Below are 16,359 nucleotides of genomic sequence, written 5' to 3' on the forward strand. Positions count from 1 at the left end.
TGGTTGACATGTGGTTTCAACAAGATGGCGCTACATGCCACACAGCTCGCGATTCTATGGCCATTTTGAGGGAAAACTTCGGAGAACAATTCATCTCAAGAAATGGACCGGTAAGTTGGCCACCAAGATCATGCGATTTGACGCCTTTAGACTATTTTTTGTGGGGCTACGTCAAGTCTAAAGTCTACAGAAATAAGCCAGCAACTATTCCAGCTTTGGAAGACAACATTTCCGAAGAAATTCGGGCTATTCCGGCCGAAATGCTCGAAAAAGTTGCCCAAAATTGGACTTTCCGAATGGACCACCTAAGACGCAGCCGCGGTCAACATTTAAATGAAATTATCTTCAAAAAGTAAATGTCATGGACCAATCTAACGTTTCAAATAAAGAACCGATGAGATTTTGCAAATTCTATGCGTTTTTTTTTTAAAAAAAGTTATCAAGCTCTTAACAAATCACTCTTTAGTACACCAAAGTCCCTTAGTATGTCCTATCGAGATGAAGTTTTGAATCTTAGAATTTCCTCATGTGGATATCCAAACTGATGTACGGTATCGTAGAGTCGATCAGGTCCACATTTATTTTCCTTCCCTTACTGATTTTTTTCTGAGTGCATGTGCTCTTCTTTCTGCAGCTGACATCCACTTTAATAGCTGTAACATTGATTTGAAAATCCTCTTCTCTCATTTCCTCCCCGAAGAGGAAGACTTAAGGCAAACACCTTAATGCAGTTATTGTGTGTGAGAAGCTTACATTGCCGGTTCTATTAACAATCTATGAGAGAGAGAGAGAGAGAGAGAGTGTGTGTGTGAATGTGAAAAAATGCTACGGCTATTAAGGACTTTTACTTTTTTTTGCAACACAACAAAACAAAAGCATAACAGTAGATGAAGAGCTAAGCGCCGGTGCTGGCATGCATGTCGTTGTTAGCTTGATATTCTATAACCTATTTGTCTGACATTCAATTCAATGGAAGGTCTTTTTCTTTACTTCTCTTCTCCCTCTTTGAACTGCAATACATTTCACAAGCTATTGTTGTTGTATTCTTCACAAAACAGGTGCATTTGATTGCCAAAGGGAGAGGAGGCAAGTGGAGGTTGGAAACATATAAAATCCTCAAATTGCTGGCATTCTTATTATTTGCTACTTTCCTGCATTTCAAGTGGGCCTCCTTCAACGTTCTCTGACAGGTGCTTCTTCATTGTTTGTTTTTCCTGTTGGGCTTTCCTTGCAATTGTTGTTGTTTTTTCGTTGTTCTTTCGTCCTTAGTTTATGCCAGTGTTAAAAACTCTACATTATAACTCTTTTAACCTGAATTTTTCTTTTCTTCTTATCTAAATAGAACAATGAACACATAGCCTGGCAGGGTTATTCTATTTGTGAATTGTTTTCCTCAATTACGGGAGGTTGAATGGGGGAGGAGAGGGTGGAAGGCCTTTTGCAAGTGATTTATAATAAAATTTCTCTAATGAATACTTTGAATTTTAAAAGATTTTTATGGCTTAGGGATATTAACGGGCATAAACTTTAATAATTAGATAAGAGGACTACCAAAGGCGTGGATTTTTCAAGGACTACCAAAGGCGTGGATCTTTAAAAGAATATTTTTTCAAGGACTACCAAAGCCGTGGATTTTTAAAAGAATATTTTTTCAAGGACTACCAAAGCCGTGGATTTTTAAAAGAATATTTTTTCAAGGACTACCAAAGGCATGGATTTTTAAAAGAATATTTTTTTAAGGACTACCAAAGGCGTGGATTTTTAAAAGAATATTTTTTCAAGGACTACCAAAGGCGTGGATTTTTAAAAGAATATTTTTTCAAGGATTACCAAAGGCGTGGATTTTTAAAAGAATATTTTTTCAAGGACTACCAAAGGCGTGGATTTTTAAAAGAATATTTTTTCAAGGACTACCAAAGGCGTGGATTCTTAAAAGAATATTTTTTCAAGGACTACCAAAGGCGTGGATTTTTAAAAGAATATTTTTTCAAGGATTACCAAAGGCGTGGATTTTTAAAAGAATATTTTTTCAAGGACTACCAAAGGCGTGGATTTTTAAAAGAATATTTTTTCAAGGACTACCAAAGGCGTGGATTTTTTAAAGAATATTTTTTCAAGGACTACCAAAGGCGTGGATTTTTTAAAGAATATTTTTTCAAGGACTACCAAAGGCGTGGATTTTTTAAAGAATATTTTTTCAAGGACTACCAAAGGCGTGGATTTTTTAAAGAATATTTTTTCAAGGTCTACCAAAGGCGTGGATTTTTAAAAGAATATTTTTTCAAGGACTACCAAAGGCGTGGATTTTTAAAAGAATATTTTTTCAAGGACTACTACAAAAGCGTGGATTTTAAAATCAATATAAGAATTTTTATCCTTTTTTTCAATAGATTATTAATGTAAATAATTTTAATTGAGCAACCCTTCTAATAATTATTATTTTTTTTTTAATTTCTTTTACAGATATTCCAGACATTCCCGATGACATCAAACACTTGAAAAGTTTACAAGTGGCTGATTTCAGTTCAAATCCAATTCCAAAATTACCCGCTGGCTTTTCACAATTAAAAAACTTAACAGTTTTAGGTTTAAATGATATGTCACTCACAACATTACCGGCAGACTTTGGATGGTAAGTTTGAAAAAACAAATTAGAAACCAATGTTCAAAATAAACGAATAGAAAAAAATGAATATTAAGAAATAAAATCGGGTATATACCGCGTTGGGCGCCAATCAATGGAATATTACTACAATATTAATCAAAAAATGACATAATGTTATATTCGAATTAATATAATATAATAATCAAATATAAAGCTTTAGAAATTGAAGAAAAGAAAATAAAAAAAATTTAAATGAAATTGGCGCCCAACGTATGGAATTCTATACGCAATGATTATGTATATTGAATAATTATGTTTTTATTGGTCGTTAAAATATTATTGTACAAAGACTTGTTTTACAAAATTTATATTTAATTTACGGATCCAACGGAAAATAACATGCCTTATGTTGGGCGCCACCTAACACCCATAAGACAACTCTTTAAAAATAATGAAAAGAAATTTCGAATGTTGCATTCATAAATAAAAAGTATCAAATAAATAAATATTGCATGGGTCCAACGTTGGGCGCCATTCAATAATATGTCGACCTATGTTATATTTTGAAATATACATCATTTTATTTGAAATTTCCAATACCAGGGTAGAAAAATTAAATATACACGGACCCCACGTTGGGCGCCATTCAATAATATAGCATAACTGTTTAAGTATATATAAATTTATTTGAGCAATCTAGTCGGACAAGGCCGACCATTTGATACCCTACACAACTACCACTGAGCTTTCTGTTGTTGCCGATCTATATTTCAAGCTTGGGCAATATTTAACCATATTTGCACTCTCTTGACCGATTAGAAGTCCACAGGTTCTCTGTTTGACAGCCTTTGGGAATCATATTCTCCCGGATTAAAAAATACTCCATAAGATTCAAATTTTATTATTTTACACAACAAGTTTTGGATCATTTGACCCGCTACATATTAATCGTTCAGTAAGACATTCTAATTAGTTGGTCAGATCGCATGGAAAATTTGTGATGTTCGGTTTGTAATTGTAGAGCGACTAGAACACCCGACAAAAATAAAGTTCTGATCATCGTTGTCTGTAAGCAGAACCTCCAGCAAAATTTCCTAGCCCTTATCGCTACGTTCCGCCCTCTAGTGTGATATTGATAGCACTAAACAATATCCGAATATGTAGACACCTCTAGAACATTTAGTACCAATTTGAATATACCACCAACTTTTCGGGTCTATGTCCTTCAGGAGTAAATAGGTACGCCATAGAATGCAAAATTTTGTTATTTTTCACACAAAAGTCTGGTTCTGTCTGACCCCCTAAATATTTACCGATCATCATGAAAACAGCAACACACAACATATTAGTGTAGGGTATAATGATAAAATATATAAAAATAGCAAGGGTCCCACGTTGGGCGCCATTCATTATTCCACTTGAACATTTGAAACATACATTATTATATTTGAAGTTTTTAAACACAAAGATGCATTCATAAAAATAAGGGTTAAATTTTTAAATAAAAATTAATGAAAAAATAAAAAAATGCATAGCCCAGCGTTGGGCGCCACTAAATATTATACTAGCATAATTGAACCATACCTATATTATATTAGTTGAAATTTAGAATTTAAGAATCTAAAAATATAAAATATATAAGATAATTTTATTGAAATGAAAATGGCGCCCAACGTGGAGTGGCATTTATTTTTATTAAATACCAAATATTTCATTTTTTAACTTTAATTTTATTTTTTCTTATTTTGTCCTCTTTCGAATGCCTCATGTTGGGCGCCATTTAATACTCGAACTATTAGACAACCCATTAATAATAATTTAAAAGGAATTTGAATGTTGCATTGCAAAAATATAAAAAAGTCAAATATTGTAAAATTGCACGAGTCCAACGTTGGGCGCCATTTAATAAAATACTTGGTAATTTCAAACACACGTTATTTTGTTTGAAGTTTCGAATACAAGGATACATAAACTAAAATAAGAGTAAATAAAAATTAATGAAGAAATAAAAAATATACTAGCACAATTGAAGAATATATTATTTTATGTGAAGATTTGAAGTTAAGGATCCAAATATAAAAACATAAATGTAAAATAATTTTTTGGAATTGAAAATGGCGCCCAACGTGGTGCGTTTAATTTTATCAAATACCAAATATTTATAAGTTAATTTTTTCTTCTTTTGGATGCCTCATGTTGGCCGCCATTTAATACTCAAACTGTGAGACAAACCGCAAAAAATAATTAAAAGGAATTCGAATATTGCATTCATAAATAAAAATTAAAAAAAAATGTTATTTGTATAAACATTACACGAGTCCAACGTTGGGCGCCATTTAATAACATACTTGGAAATTTCAAACATACGTCATTAAGTTTCGAATACATTAACGTACATAAACTAAAATAAGAGTTAATGAAATTTATGAATATATTATTCTACGTAAAGTTTAGGATTAAAAATAAAAAGAAATATATATTTTTTATTAAAATGAAAATGGCGCCCAACGTGGGACATTTTTTATTAAATACCAAATATTTCATTTATTTCCATTTTCTTTTTAAATTTTATTTTAATTTACTTAATATTTTATTTTTTCCTCTTTCTAGCCTTACACAATTGGAATCATTGGAACTGCGTGAAAATCTATTGAAACATTTACCCGAATCCATTAGTAAATTAACAAAACTGAAACGCCTTGATTTGGGCGATAATGAAATCGAACAACTGCCACCATATTTGGGTTATTTGCCCGCACTGCAAGAACTATGGTTAGATCATAATCAATTACAAAAATTGCCGCCAGAATTGGGTCTGCTAAGCAATCTGACCTATTTGGATGTATCGGAAAATCGCCTCGAAGAGGTGCCCAATGAGATAAGTGGTTTGGTAAATTTAACCGATTTAGATTTGGCCCAAAATCTATTGGAATTTTTGCCCGATGGCATTGCCAAACTGCATCGCCTAACCATCTTGAAATTGGACCAAAATCGTTTACAAAGACTCAATACAAATATTGGAGAGTGAGTTTCAAAATCAAAATGAATTAATTTATTTGAAATATTAATTTTCATTTTTGTTGTTGTAATTTCTTCCTCTCTTTGTAGCTGCGAAAACATGCAAGAACTTATACTCACCGAAAACTTCCTATCCGAATTGCCAGCCTCCATTGGCCAAATGACCAAATTAAGCAATTTAAATGTCGATCGCAATGCCCTCGAATATCTCCCCATCGAGATTGGCAATTGCACCAGTCTGGGTGTCCTCAGTCTGCGCGATAACAAATTGAAAAAATTGCCACCAGAGTTGGGTAATTGCAGTGTTCTGCACGTGTTAGATGTCTCGGGAAATCAATTGCAATATCTGCCATATTCCCTGGTGAATTTACAATTGAAAGCCGTTTGGTTGTCGGAAAATCAAGCCCAGCCATTGTTGACATTCCAGCCGGATACAGATGAGGAGACTGGCGAACAGGTATGTATCGATGGACGTATGAGTGGCTATTATTGTTTGGTTTTTTGCATTTCATTCGTTCATTCATGTTCCTGCATTTAAATGTGTTAGACAAGAGGAAGTCGAATGTAGGGATTACATTTCTTGGCATGATAGAAAGTTTGGAGAAAATTTGATTTGTTAAAAAAAAAGTTTCAATTTTGCGAAATTTTTTCTAGACAAAAGTTCGACCTCAGTTCAGGCCGGAATTTTTTCTATACAAACAAGTTCTCCCTCAGTGCAGGTAGGATTTTTTCTATAGAAAAAGGTGCAACCATAGTTGAGAGCGTATTATTTTCCTATAGAAAAAAGTACGACATCCGTTGAAGGCGGATTTTCCCTATGGAAAAAAAGTTTGGCCTCAGTTGAGGGCAGAATTTTTTCCGGTTGGAAAAATTTCGAACTCAGTTGAGGGCGGATTTCTCCCCTATAGGAATAAGTTTGTCCTCAGTTGAGAGCGAATGTTTTTTCCTATAGAAAAAAGTTCCATAAAAAATTCTCCCTTAACTAAGGTGGATTCAGCCTCCATGAAGAAACATCAGACAACGGCAATAGTTTGATTGAATTCATGGCAGCAAAAAACTTGGTAGTTAGCAGCACCAGATTCAAGCATCTCGATATACAGAAGGCCACTTGGATTTCTCCCGATCGAACAACGAGAAATCAAATCGATGATGTTGTGACAGACTGAAGGCATTCGTCCAGTGTTTTAGACATACGATCGATCAGAGGAGCGAATAACGATTCGGATCATTACCCTGTGGTAGCCAAGGTACGCACCCGTCTTAATGTAGCAGCAAAGGTGCGATCTAATGTAACACGGAAATTTGACGTCGAAAAGCAAAACACAAGAGGTAGCAGAAGCCTACTCCGCGCAACTGCTTGACGAAAGCACTCCTTATCCCGATAATATTATAGAATCGCAATGGCAGAGAATTGCCCACTGCCAACAAACTGCAGCTAAAGCAACACTTGGGTACCAAAAACCACCATCAAGGAACTCATGCTACTACCAGAAGTGTCGTAATGCTACTGATATGATAAACGCAACGTATAGGGCAACCCTGCTGACAGTAGCAACGCGTAATGCGATGGAGAACTATCGGGAGAAAAGGAGAGAAGAGAAACATATTTTCAGAAAAAAAAGAAGAAAGAACAAGAAAATCGTGATCGTGAGTAAATCGAGATGAACAGGGGTCAGAATAGTCCGAAAATTCTACCAACGGGTAAAACACCAAACCGAAGGCTTTGGTGCAGGCACATCCTCCTGTAGAGACAGATACAGACATCGTGGTGAGGATCTGGAAGGAGCATTTTGAAAAACTTCTGGTATCAAATAATAGCGGTGAAGAGGATATCCCAGAACCAATAATAGTTGACGGTATAGAGTGCATACCACCTAGCCAAGTTGAGGTCAGAATAGCAATCAATCGGCTGAAGAATAATAAAGCAGAAGGTGCCGATGAGTTACAAGTCGAACTATTCAAGACTGGTGATCAGATGCAATTTGGCTAGAAGAATGCATGTCAAATGATTGGATCCTCAGCATCCTATGTCCCGTGCACAAAAAAGCAGACAAGACGATATGTGCCCACTATAGAGGAATAAGTCTCCTACCCATCGCATATAAAGTGCTATCCAGCGTACTGTGTGAACTGTGTGAAGCCAAAGGTCAATGACATCATTGGACCATCCAAATACGGCTTCAGACCTGGCAAATCCACCATTGACCAGATTTTCACCCACGAAAAACACATCGACACATTCTACCTAATCGTCGAATATAAAGCCGCATTCGACAACCCTATCCGTTCAGAGGTGTATAAAGCCATGTCTGCGTTTGGCATTCCTGCAAAATTTATACGTCTATGCAGGATAACTTTAACAGGCACAAAATCAGCAGTTAAAGTCGGAAAGACCCCTGGGAGCCCTTTAATGCCGAACGAGGATTCATACAAGGTGACAGTTTGTCGTGTGATCTTTTTAACATCCTGCTGGAAAAAGTCATACGAGAGGCAAAATTGAACAGAAATGGCACTCTGTACACCAAACAACACATGTTACTCGCCTACGCCGATGACATCGACATAATGGGTCGAACACTGATAGCGGTAACAGCCAGCTTTGAACAAATTGAGAAGGAGTCTGCCAAAGTGGGTCTGGCAGTAAACGGTGAGAAGACCAAGCTGATGGTATCAACGCGCAAGACGTCCAGTAGACTCGGACCAACTGTTGAACTTGAGAACTACAGCTTCGAGGTAGTCAAATATTTTATATACCTTGGTACCGCCGTAAACAAAACGAATGACATCAGTTTTTAAATTCGGAGAAGGATAGTGATGGCCAACCGATTCTACTATGGTCTGAGCAAACAACTCAAAAGCAAGGCCACCTCCCGCCAAACCAAACTCACCCTCTACAAGACGCTGATACTACCTGTGCTGTTATGTGAGTCTGAAGCATGGATACTTGCGCAAGCAGATGAGGCAGCTCTTGGAGTGTTTGAGAGAAAAATTCTCCGAAAGATCTATGGGCCGATCTGCGTCAACGGTGAATATCGACGTCGAATGAACCATGAGTTGAACCATCTATTCTCGGACGTCGACATAATTAGACGTATTGAGCTGCAGCGACTACATTGGCTAGGTCATATTGTGAGAATGGATGAAGATGCCCCAGCCCAGAAGGCATATAAAAGCGAACCAGCTGATGGTTCACGTATAAGGGAAAGGCCACGAATAAGATGGGAAGATCAAGTAGAAGACAACATTGCCGAATATGGTATTTCAAATTGGAAAAACAAAAGACCGATGCGCCTGGAAATCTTTTTTAAGCTCGGCTTATGGAACGAAAGTTCTGTCACAAGCAAGCTAAGTAAGTAGTAACTAAGGTGGATCTCATTTGAAGGAGGATGTTTTTCTATTGACTCTCCCTATACGAGGGAACATTTTTTTGTTGAGGGAACATTTGTTTTCATAGAAAAAAGATTGACCTCAGTTCAGGTAGAATATTTTTCTATAGCAAACAAATTGACCTATTTTCATTGAAGTGTTCGTTTTTTCTATCACGCCAATTTGTTTATAGCCTAACCTCCTATTTCCTCTTTGTTTATTTTTTGTCGATTTGTTTATACCAATAACAACAACAACGACAATAAATTCCTATTTGTTTTACTAATCACACTACCAGTTTTTTATTACTAAAATAAATATCTTGAAATTTTTTTCAATTTTTTATTTGATATACCAATATATGTGTCATCATCATTAACCAATTTGTTTGTTTTTTTTTTCACTATTAGGTCTTGACATGTTATCTACTGCCACAACAGGAATATCAACCCATTGCACCCGGTATGTATATTTCAAATCTTTTGTTTTATTAAAAATAAAAAAAAAATAATAATAAATAAATAAAAATTGTTGAGGCTCAAATAGGGCAAATATTTGGTAGTAATTTAGACCACAATTTAATTTTTTTGGTATCTGAGCTTCTCTCCCAATTCTTTTTGACCCAAAATAATAACCTAAAAGAGCATTGCATTGCATATCTTGAACTTTTATTTATTCTCAACACCAACCTCTCCCATTTCCGAATATGGGAGAGTATTTAACAATCGATCAACAACCCGATTAAAATCGTTTTTGTTTTCTTTTTTTTGTGATTGCATCATTGCCCTGTGCGCCGCCAGCTACCACCACCACTATTAACTTTGTGTTGTAGTTTTGAAATCTTATCTTCAAAACGTAATCAAGAAATCTATATTTTTTATTTCTGAATGGACACACAATTCCATTGACGATTTTATCGATCGCCACCATATCAATGTTGTATCTGATTTGTTATCGTTGTTGTTAATTTTTCGTTTTTTTTTTTTTTTGTTTCATCGCTTCGAACTTCTGCTGACCAAAGCTATTTTTTAACAATTCTAGGTGTGGTGGATCAGTTTCGTATTTATTTTTTTTGTGTTTGTGTGTGTGTGTTTTTTTTATCGAAAACGAAACTCATTTGCGACCATTCAACATTTATGTTGCCAAACAGACACATCATACCTTCAGTTATTCCAAAGTGGGGTATTATTTACCGAATGAGGAAGAACTCCGTAAGGTGAATGATAAATGATATGATTTGTTGTCGCCGTGCCGTCGAATTATGTGAATGTGAAACTTTTGAAAATTAATTCCATTATAATACCTAACGAATGGGAAATGTAAAAAATTAAACCTCAACTAATGATAGGCACTGTTACTGGGGACTTATTTCGTTATTAAATCAATATTTGTTTCTATAAAAAATCGAACAAAAACGGGCCTCGAGTCCGTTTTTTTATAAATCAGATTTTCTGGGTTTTTTGAAATATTTTTTTTTTTTATAGAAAAAACAAATCGGACCTCAGTTCTCATTGAAGTATTTTTTCTATAGAAAATATTTGGACGTCACTGGGTTATTTTTTTCTATAGGAAAAATTTCAGACCTCAGTTTTGCGAATTTTTTCTATAGGAAAAATACCTCAGTACTCACTGAGGTATGTTTTTTCTATAGAAAAAAATTTGGACCTAGTTCTTACTGAGGTATTTTTTTATAGAAAAAACTCGGACATCACTGAGTTATTCTTTTTCTATAGAAAAAAATTCAGACCTCAGTTCTCACTGAGGTTTTTTTCTATAGGAAAAAAATCAGACCTTGGTTCACTGAGGCATTTTTTCTATAGAAATAAATTCAGAACTCAGTTTTAGAAGTATTTTTTTCTATATTAAAAATTGGACCTCAGTTTCGGAGGAATTTTTTTTCTATGGAAACAATCGTACCACTGTTACTGAGGTATTTTTTCTATATAAATAAATTTACCTCTGTGTATGAATCTGAAAAAAATCTGACCTCAGTATCTGAGATTGTTTTTTCTATAGAAAACATTGGATTTTTTATCCTTATCAGACCTATATTTCTGATGTATTTTTTTTTTCTATAGAAAATAATCTGATTTTAGTTTCTGAGGTATTTTTGTATAGAAAACCAGTAAGGAAAGTAGTAAAGTCGGACTATATGATACCCTTCACCAATTTGGGGATACGGACGAAAATATATATGGGAGCTATATATAAATCTGACCCGATTTTCTCGAAACTTGGCACACATCATTCTTGACCTAATTCAGTACTTTATGCCAAATTGCATGCATATCGAAAGATATATAGGGACTTTGGTGCACCATTTACCTTAAATCGGACGAAAATATATAGAAAAAAATGCCTCTAAGTCTGAACCGATTTTTCCTAATTTCAATAGGGTTCGTCCTTAGGCCAAATAAGTGACTTGTGCCAAATTTCATCCAAATTGGATCATAAATGCGACCTGTACTTTGTTTACAATTTAACATCTACAGACTGACGGACATACATAAATCGACTCAGAAAGTGATTCTATGCATATTCTCGTTTCTCTTTGTCTGTTATAAACATATGCACAAAGACATAATACCCTGTACCACAGTGTGGTGAAGGTTATACAAATTGGACCTCAGTCTCTGAGGTGTTTTCTTCTACAGAAAAACTCAGACCTCAGTTACTGAGTTATTTTTTTTTGTTCAATAGGAAACAATCTGACATCAGTTATTGGGCTTTTTTTCCTGTAGACAAAATTGGACCTCTTTTATGGGGTATTTTTCTGTATAAACAATCAGATCTGAGGTGTTCCTGAGGTATATAGATAAAAGTCTGATCTCAGTTTCTGGGATTGTTATTTCTATTAAAAAAATCGAAAATTTGTTTTCTATAGAATAAAATAAAATCTGACCCATTCACTGATTAGACCTATATTTCTGATGTATTTTTTCTATAGAAAAAAATCTGATTTCAGTTTCTGAGGTACTTCTTTATAGAAAAAAGTCAGATCAAAAGTCAGTCTTCTATAGCTAAATCTGACCTCAGTTACTGATGTAGTTTTTTATAGAAAAAATCTTATCTCAGTATTTTACATCAGTTTCTAATGCATTTTTTTAAGAAAAAAATTAGACCTTAATTTCTGAGGTATATTTTTCTATAGAAAAAATATGACCTCTGTTTCTGTGGTATTTTTTTTCATATACAAAAAAAAATCTAACCTCAGTTTCTTAGTTTTTTTATAGAAAACAATCATAACTAAGTTGTTAAGTTTTATTTATCAAAAAAAAAAAAAAAAATCGGAACTCAGTTTCTGAAGTATTTTTTCTATGGGAAAAACGGTCCTCAGTTAATGAGGTATTTTATTATAGAAAAAACCTGCATTCGATTTCTAAGGTGTTTTGTCCATGGAAAAATATCGCAATTCAGACATTTTTTTCAATGAAAAGTTGTTGATTGTTTTTTTTTTAAATTGGCCTCAGTTACTGAGGCATGTTTTTCTTCGTATAACTCTTCTAGAGAAAGAAGGATACCCCCCATTCTTTAATTAATAACGTACAGTTTTATCAAAATATTGTTTTTTTTTAATAAAAATAATTTTTTTGTTAAATATAACCCGGTTTCCTAGAAAAATAAAATCATATTTTCACACCTCAACAATTTTTTTTAATGGAAACCTAAATGCATGCTACCGGACGGGGGATGATTGTTTGGTTACCTTTTATGTACCATCATCGTATATGTCTTTGAGAGCCCAGACAAAGAAAAAAGTCGAACAACCATCTAACCAAGTGTTAAAATTGTGTTCATCTCGCACAGTTCAGCCATGGCAACAACTATTGCCCAATATCACATAGACATCTGACTGAGTGCTAGTTACGGAGTCGTTTATGTCGCCATGGTAATGCTAAAAGCGAATGAGATAGCCAAGATAGGAAGGTGCATTAGCTGGTGTTGCTTAAAATCGACAACAACAAATACACGAGAAAAAAACCACTGAACGTTAGAAAGAAAACAGGTTAAACAAAAATGGTAAACGCAGTCATGTCAAGCCAAAAAGAAACACAGGAGAGGGGGTAGGGAGTACTGCAGCACCACCATTTACCAAGCTGAGAACTAAAGTGGTGCGGTGGTACACTATACAATGTTGACATTTTATGTTTTTTCAATTAACCCATCTTTTGCTCTGGTGTTTTTGTTGTTGGTGTTCCCAGAGCTAGTCTCAGCTTGTTAGTTTTAACTAGTGAACTTCCCCCGAAAAAAAAGCCAGGCCATAGATGAAATATATGTGGCAATTAAATAAAACTATTTTTGGAATTTGTTGGTTGTTTGTGTGTGTGTTTTTTCGGTGGCGGTGAATATTATTTTCCAGAGAATAGCAATGCATGTGATAACGTTTCTCTCTAACATGCTGATACTGGCTGGCTGGATGGATGAATGGGTAGCTTGCAGTTAGTTTTCGTTTGGTTCCCATGAGGATTTTTTTGAAAAAGAAAAAAATACAAGTGTCATCGGTTTTGTTTTCATAGCAAAGCTGTGCAGCAAACACCACCAACAGGTGGTGTTAATAGTTTTATGTCTGTTTTTTGTTTCTTTTTTTAATTTTTAGCCTTTAATAGAAATGTTGAGGTTTTTTTATGAAAATGAATCTAAATTTATTTTCTGAATTTCTTGAGTATTTCTGAGAATGTGCTGCCATCTGACATTCCATGCATTTCGCATATTATGAGGAATATTTTGGGTTTTTTTTCCTTAGGAAAACTTCAAAGAAATTCCATTGGAGAATAAACGAGTGGTAGATTTTATTATAATACAAATAATTCCCACATGGAAAAAAATAAATCATTATGGTTTAGTTTTTTAATTTGATTTTGATAAACACAAAAAAATAAAAAAAAATACATTTTATTGCCACATAAAAATTTAATTAAATCAAATAATGATAGAAAAACTATAATCAAAAATGAGAATATTTCAAAAAAAAAGTTTTTTCTAAAGACAAAAAATCGAAAAATAATATTTATTATTTGGAAAGAAACCATCCCTTCTTTGAATTTGAAATTTTTAAAATCTTTACCCTTAACCCGAGCTGAACTAGCGTGACCATACGGTCACACTCATAATGCGATCAATAAATCATGTAAAAAACCTGTAGCACCTAGCAGTGCTAGTGTGAACATACGGCCACAGCCCAAAAATTGATCCTGTCGATTATCCTGATGAGAAAAAAGGATGCAAATCAAATTGTTGCATTAAATAGCTCACAATGAAGAGACGCTGAAAGTTTCGTTCCACAATTCGAAAAAAATAATTACAGCACTATTCGGGTTAATGTGAGATAAATAATATAATGAGCTGACCGACCAGTCTCGTCTTTATTATCCCAGGTTTGATAAAAATATTACGACATGCAACATTTGGATCAAATCGAACACACCATTTTAAGTCACTGACAATCTAATTTTTTTCACAGAAAAAATGACTCTTCATTCAATGGGGATACATCATTTATTGAATATTTTTTTAAGGAAAATTTTCATGAATGATTTTATTTATAAAAAATTATTGCTGCGTCACTATTTTTTTAATTATCCACAATCAATGAGATTTTTTCCTATCGTTCTTCATTAAATAGAATTTTATTTCTGAGGATTTTTCCCTATAAAAGGAATCGATTCTGCAATCAGTGACTTTTTTCCTCTAGAAACTAATCAATATCAAATTGCCTGTTTTTCTGCAAAAAAAAAAAAAAAAAAAAAAAATAAAAATGACTCTCCTTTAAATGGGAATTTCCTTATAACAAAATCTATCTTCAGTATGTAGATAAGCTTCACCCCTTCCTTGGATTTGAGTTTGAAGTTTTGAAAATGTTGGCCCTTAGTGAGGGTAAGTAATAAAATGAGCGGACCGATGGGTCTCGTCTTTATTATCCCAGTCTAGGTTTGATAGAAATATTACGACGTTGCAACATTTAGATCAAATCAAACTCTCCATTGGATTAACAAAATATTCAAAATGTTGACTCATTCTTTGGAAGTACTAGACTTGAGATCTCTGAAATGTGGCAGGTTTAATTAAATGAAGTCGATAACTTCATTCCTTCGACAAAATACAGATGTGGTTAAAATAGTAGGTTGTAAAAAATTTGATTCAAATCGGATATTGTCCATCTTCGAACTGGATTTACATCTTCTGTACTACATACATCCATCGCTTTTAAAATGACTCCTTGGCCTTCAAATCGTCTATAACGTCTCCCCAAATTTCAGTTTGTCTATTAAGACAATCTGAACTTCAGCTCGACTTTAACTTAATGACCCATTTCAGCTCTATTAAGATTCCCTGACTTTCAGCTTGTCTGTAAAGACTGCCTGAGCTTTAGCTCGTATATCAAGACTCCCTACTTTACCTCTGACCTCAGTAACTAAAAAATATATATTTTTTATACAGAACAAAATCTGACCTCAGTAACAGCGGTTTATTTTTTTATAGAAAATAAGCTGGCCTCTGCAACTGACGTGTTTTGTTGCTATAGAAAATAAAACAATCCTCAGTTATTGGAAATTCTTTCGACCTCAGTAACTGAGATAGTTTTTCTGTAGAAAATAAAAATCTGACTTCAGTAACGGAGGTTTTTGTTCTAAAGATTTCTATAGAAAAAATGATCGGACCTCAGTTCACGGAGGTATTTTTTTTTTGTATAGAAAAAATGTTCGGACCTCAGTTCACTGAGGTATTTTGTTTTTCTATAGAACAAATGTTTGGACCTCAGTTCACTGAGGTATTTTTTTTTCTATAGAAAAAAAATCTGAATAACGATTTTTTCCTTTATCTGATCAGTTACTAAGCTGCTTATATAGAAAAAATATGACATCGTTTAATGTGGAAAAATTCGACCTCAGTAACTGAGGAATTTTTTCCCAAAAAAATTTGACCTCAGTAAGGGAGGTTTTTGTTCTAGGGAAAAAAAGCGAGCTCAGTAACGGATTTTCTATAGAAATAAATCGGACCTTAGATATTAACGAATTTGTTTCTATAAAAAAACAATTGTCAGACCTTAAGGATTTTTTCTATATAACAGAAAAAGTCTAAGCTCAGTAATAGGTTTTAAAAGAAAAAAATCCGACCTCAGTAACTGATATATTTTGGAAAAACAACTGACCTATGTTAACTATTTATTACTTCTGTAAAAATGACCTCAATTTTTGAAGTATTTGTTTTTCTATACAAAAAATTCGGACCTCCGTTCGAACCTTACTTCAGTTAGTAAGGTACATTTTCTATAAAAGAAAATCTAATCTCAGTTCACTGAGGTATTTTTTCCTGCCTCAGTAAGTGAGGTATATTCAGATCTTGAAGAACTGATGGGGATGAAGATGAAG

General features: G+C 34.0%; 1 protein-coding gene across 1 annotated transcript in view; it reads left to right on the top strand.

Annotated features, from left to right (window-relative positions):
* The window catches only part of LOC133328716 (protein lap4-like), a 151,082-nt gene that overhangs the window by 107,632 nt on the left and 27,091 nt on the right, over nucleotides 1-16,359 (top strand). The window contains exons 3-6 of the mRNA XM_061537260.1: nucleotides 2,464-2,632; nucleotides 5,216-5,629; nucleotides 5,714-6,080; nucleotides 9,400-9,451. Of these exons, the coding sequence (XP_061393244.1) occupies nucleotides 2,464-2,632; nucleotides 5,216-5,629; nucleotides 5,714-6,080; nucleotides 9,400-9,451 (1,002 nt within the window). The remainder of the gene's footprint in view (nucleotides 1-2,463; nucleotides 2,633-5,215; nucleotides 5,630-5,713; nucleotides 6,081-9,399; nucleotides 9,452-16,359) is intronic.

The sequence above is a fragment of the Musca vetustissima genome, unplaced genomic scaffold (genome assembly GCF_032173495.1).
Source record: "Musca vetustissima isolate MV318-11 ecotype Yass unplaced genomic scaffold, APGP_CSIRO_Mvet_v1 utg21219, whole genome shotgun sequence".
In the NCBI taxonomy this organism is placed as follows: Eukaryota; Metazoa; Arthropoda; class Insecta; order Diptera; family Muscidae; genus Musca; species Musca vetustissima.